The 4698-nt window shown below is 36.3% G+C and overlaps 1 protein-coding gene across 1 annotated transcript; it reads left to right on the top strand.

Annotated features, from left to right (window-relative positions):
* Nucleotides 1–1186: 1186 nt before the first annotated feature.
* LOC140812725 (elicitor-responsive protein 3-like) lies at nucleotides 1187–3913 on the top strand. Its single transcript, XM_073171075.1, has 7 exons — nucleotides 1187–1354; nucleotides 1431–1535; nucleotides 1614–1740; nucleotides 1846–1917; nucleotides 3158–3203; nucleotides 3289–3556; nucleotides 3644–3913. The coding sequence occupies exons 1-7, from the start codon at nucleotides 1312–1314 to the stop codon at nucleotides 3682–3684; spliced, it is 702 nt and encodes a 233-aa protein (XP_073027176.1). The 5' UTR covers nucleotides 1187–1311; the 3' UTR covers nucleotides 3685–3913.
* The last annotated feature ends 785 nt before the right edge of the window (nucleotides 3914–4698 follow it).

Below are 4698 nucleotides of genomic sequence, written 5' to 3'. Positions count from 1 at the left end.
TTCTTGAAATTAGTATAATTAAAGCGCACGATATCAAAAACATTTTTCACAATTCACACGAATAGACAGACAACTCATTTAAAAAAAACGTTTAAAATATCTGGAAATTCAAATGCAAGAACAATATACAATACCGAGTGGAGATACTTTCTTCATCTGCCTTAGAAGCAAATTATTTAAATGTCAGAAACGTGTGCAACCACAATACGCGTCACTCGTTTCGTACTAAAGCTTGTTCTTTTCCTTTTAATTTTTTAAATTATATTTTTTTTTAAATTCTAACATATCTCAATATAAGAGTATGTCTCTTGTGAGACGATCTCACGAATTTTTATCTGTGAGACGGATCAACCCTACCGATATTCACAATAAAAGTAATACTTTTAGAATAAAAAATAATATTTTTCATGGATGACCCAAATAAGATATTCTTCTCACAAAATATGATCCGTGAGACCGTCTCACACAAATTTTTGTCCTCAATATAATTAGGGGGAAGTTATTTAAAAATCCCCAATCATAATATTTCTTTGCATTCACTCCCTACCCACAAAATTGTGGTACTATTTCATACAAAATGTGGTACACTTCATGTGGAAATGTGGTACACTTCATGTGGAAATGTGGTACTAAAAAAGTACCTAGGGACTGAAAACAAAGAAAAAAGGCGGCTGGGGACTGAAGCCAAATTTCCCGTATTAGAGGGACCATATAAGTTTTTAACATATTAGTAGACGTTGATATCATATGTTGATGATTTAAACAATGAAATTTTGTAGCATTACTGGGTATAAACGCTTAAAAAAAGAGACCAACTTCCGACGTGGTACCCTAACTATTCAGAAACAAGTAGATATCCATTTATAATATTTGACAAAGCTTAGAATTTATAACTTCCTTTAAACAATTACTTATATAAAAATTTATGGATTTGGATCGTTGAAAATACAGTACTTGATGTTGTATATTTTTTATATATCATCTTGTGGACATCATACCATATGAGATAAATTTAAAAAATTGTTAGATTAAACTAGGTCAACACAACGTAAGATCAAATCCAAGAATGTATTCGGATCCAAAAACAATTATCCGGGAAAAAATTATATGGATTAATTTGTGTCTGAATTGAGTACGTTTCCACGCGCAGCATTGTACCATTTGTACGTATGTAATAATGTTTCATTTCATGGTCAGCCACTGATTTCTGAATTCTTCAACAAATAGTAAGTAAAATATCTATAAAGTCAGAAGCGGTGACGCCAAGTTCGTGCTCAAAACTCAAAATCCATCATCTTCATCTCTTCTTCAATGTCGATTTCTGGGATCCAAGGTCAACCCCTGGAGGTCACCGGTACTGTTTCTCTTCTTTATCCAAGGTTTTCTTGTAAAAAAATTTGCTTGCTTTATGGGTATGTTTCGGATGGCAGTTGTTGCTTGTACCAAGTTGAAAGATACTGAATGGATTTCTAGGCAAGATCCCTACGTCTGTGTCGAATATGGTAGCACCAAGTTTCGTACTCGTACTTGTACAGGTACATCACCGATTTCGTGTAATACATACAGCTAGCTTGCTATTTTTTTTTGTTTTAATTTTGGCGAATTTTATGTAGATGGAGGGAAAAATCCGACTTTTCAAGAGAAATTCGTGCTTACGTTGATAGAAGGTTTGCGGGAGATCAATGTTTCTGTATGGAACAGCAATACTCTGACTTATGATGATTTTATCGGCAGCGGAAAGTAATTTTTTTTTCTTTTTTTCTGGCTTGTGTGTGTCTGATTATGATTCTTTTGAATATCTGTAAAGTCTTTTTCTGAGCTTGATCTTGAATTGGGTGTGTTTAGGATTCTGTTTCAGAAAGTTCTATCCAATGGTTATGACGACAGCTCGTGGCCTCTTCAGGACAAGAAAGGCAGGTATAAGTCCCACAAAACAAACTGCGGCGTTTCGATTTTTGTCTTAAGCATTTTGTGCGATCTTGTGTCCTTGTAATCGTTTGTTTGCTCGTGTTTGGTGTTTGCATTTTCGAGGCTGCTTTATGAGACATGTTTGCTGCATTGCGAGTGAGCTTGTGTCTTTTATGAACTAGTTGAAAGAACTTTGTCTGAGCTTATTATATATTCATGTAAAATTTTTGCTTGTATTTGTTCTTTGAGACTATATTGAAACTTGCATTTGCATGATGACATAACATCTCCAAAGTACTCATAGTCGATTATCATTATTGTATCGGCACACAGAACATCTGTTCTTTCATATCCGTCTTATTAGCATGGTAAAATGATGGATTTTTAGTTAGTTATCGTTGAAAATACAGCATCAGACAACCAACTTCCCCATATATCATACTTCTTTTGTCTTTTGGATCAAATATAGTTTTTAGCAGCCAAAATATTACAACCGAGAGCATCTCTTCCTCCTTACATGCCTACTCGTCAACTGAAAAGTCAATTTCTGTTTAAGCCCATTATCGTCTGCCAAATCAATCTCATAGGCTGAACATTTGTAACTTTACGTTGGGAAGCCAACATGCGAATTTGGAAGATGGAGCGGGTGATTTTTCTCTTTGATAAACTCATTAAACATCATACTTTCTGTCCACATGCGTGACTTCCATCTTACTTTACACTTTGTTCGAGTCTCAAGCCGAGGCGAGAGTGTGAGAATATTTTTTCCTTCTTTACGAACATCCTCCGTGCTCTTATGCCCGAGTATCCTCGTGAATCTTTTTAGAATGAAGATTTGATTTTTCTCCAAGAGTGTTATGTCGATCATGTTTATTACTGCTTGTATATAGTTGCCACCTCCATCCCACTTTCTCCAGTGCATTCCAGTGCCCCCAGCCCGTGAGATGGATGTATCTTTTTCAGAAATTTTTTAATACTTTAAAGCTAAAGTGTGAAATTTGATTTTCATTATTCGGATAAACTTTCATCGAAGTTTCTGGCGGAGGCTCCACTTATTACGTTGTTCTTGACTTTGATCTCTATTGATGTGATATTGCCACTCTAATCTCTATCTTTCAAAATCTGATAAATTACGATTGTAATATGATATGTAAACAAGAACCTATAGATGCTTGCATCTACATGAGTACTTATCATGTATTCGGAATGAATTTCTGGACACCTGATGCATGTAATCTCTCTTTTTCAGACATGCTGGAGAAATTAAGTTAATAATGCACTATTCTACTGCCAATGTAAGCTATATTCGATTTTGTTTCGTGCAAGTACCAGGAAATTATTGCAGTATCTGAAGCTTATGATCATGTTTTATGTTTTCAGAAACCAGCCAAAACCACCCCGGCACCATCAGCTCCTCCTTACCCGGGCATGCCAGCACCTCAAGCCCCTCATTACCCTGCACATGTGCCACCATATCCTCAAACAAGTATCCCAGAGCCAGCTTCTTATCAATCTTACCCTCCTAATCCAACTGGATATCCCCCATCCCCGTATCATCAATCCGTTACTTATCCTCCAAATTATCCCCCTGGGCCATCGCATTCAATGTATCCTCCACCACCGCACATTCCACATCATCATCCTCCTGGTAAGATATATCCGCTCTTCACTTATGCAGAATCGCGTTCCTTTGAAAAAGCGTAAACTTTATGGAATTTATGGTTTTTTATAACAGGGATGTATCCTCCGCCACCTTATCCTCCACCACCTTATTAAGACAAGCTTTTGCTCGTCGATCTGGTTCTGCTTAGCCAAAGAATTTGTGTTGTGCTTTGTTGTTAAAAGTATTGTAATTTTTTTTCTCAATTATTTCACCATCTGGAGTATTCGGTAGTGCGGATTCTATTATATTTTTTCGTCTTTTGTTTTTCGAAGTTGTTAATGTTGCAAGGACATTGTAAAAAGCAAAACCATATTGTAAAAAGTAGCAATTTGGTTCTTTGAACTGACTTTAAATCCACTAGGTAATTTTTTTCGAAAGAATATGGGCTTCTGGTGAAACTAAATTTAGTGGAAGTTCCTGAAATTTGAGAGAAACGTGTGTTTTTTTTCCTATCAATTTTTCAAATTGATATATATTATGTATTTAATGTCACATATAATTATTTTTTCGAGTTATCCCTAGTTATGCCTTTTCCATGTAAGCTATGTAAGCTTTGTTAATTGTCCCACATCGGTTGAATAAATAACCTGGGAGTTGTATATATTGATTTGGACAATTCTCTCTCTTTGAACTAGCTTTTGGGGTTGAGTTAGGTCTAAGTTTCCATCTTTACATGGTATCAGAGCTCGGTTCCACTGTTATGTGTTCCGGATGTTCATTTTTGGGCGTGAGAGGGGTGTTGGTTAAATAACCTGGGAGTTGTATATATAGGCTTGGACAATCCTCCTCCCTTGAGCTAGCTTTTGGGGTTGAGTTAGGTCCAAGTTCTAATCTTAACAAGCCTGACATTTAGGAAAAATATACACTACAAGAAAACATTGGTTTTAGCGACGGTTATGTTCGTCTGGAAAATCTTGATTACTAACTAGTTACAGTTTTGTTTGTTCGTTCGCAACCATCTTTAAACATAGTATGGCATGATTCTTTCGCTCCCGTTGCAAGGCTCATTTTAAGTTGTGGGTCATAGGATGGGCAGCTTTATTTGTTAAAGGGTCGGGGCACAACAGTTTTGGTACTATCTAGGTGCGAAGAACCCCGGAGCCGAAGGGGACTTCAACGAGCAGAAA

This window comes from Primulina eburnea, chromosome 14, assembly GCF_022965805.1.
Source record: "Primulina eburnea isolate SZY01 chromosome 14, ASM2296580v1, whole genome shotgun sequence".
Lineage (NCBI taxonomy): Eukaryota > Viridiplantae > Streptophyta > Magnoliopsida > Lamiales > Gesneriaceae > Primulina > Primulina eburnea.
This window is presented reverse-complemented; position numbering and strand designations above follow the sequence as displayed.

Excerpts from the sequence above, each read along its gene's own strand:
- LOC140812725 (XM_073171075.1), top strand. The coding sequence starts at position 1,312 with ATGTCGATTTCTGGGATCCAAGGTCAACCCCTGGAGGTCACCG. Across the intron at positions 1,918-3,157 it reads CTTCAGGACAAGAAAGGCAG|ACATGCTGGAGAAATTAAGT; the intron begins GTATAAGTCCCA and ends TCTCTTTTTCAG. Across the intron at positions 3,204-3,288 it reads TGCACTATTCTACTGCCAAT|AAACCAGCCAAAACCACCCC; the intron begins GTAAGCTATATT and ends TTATGTTTTCAG.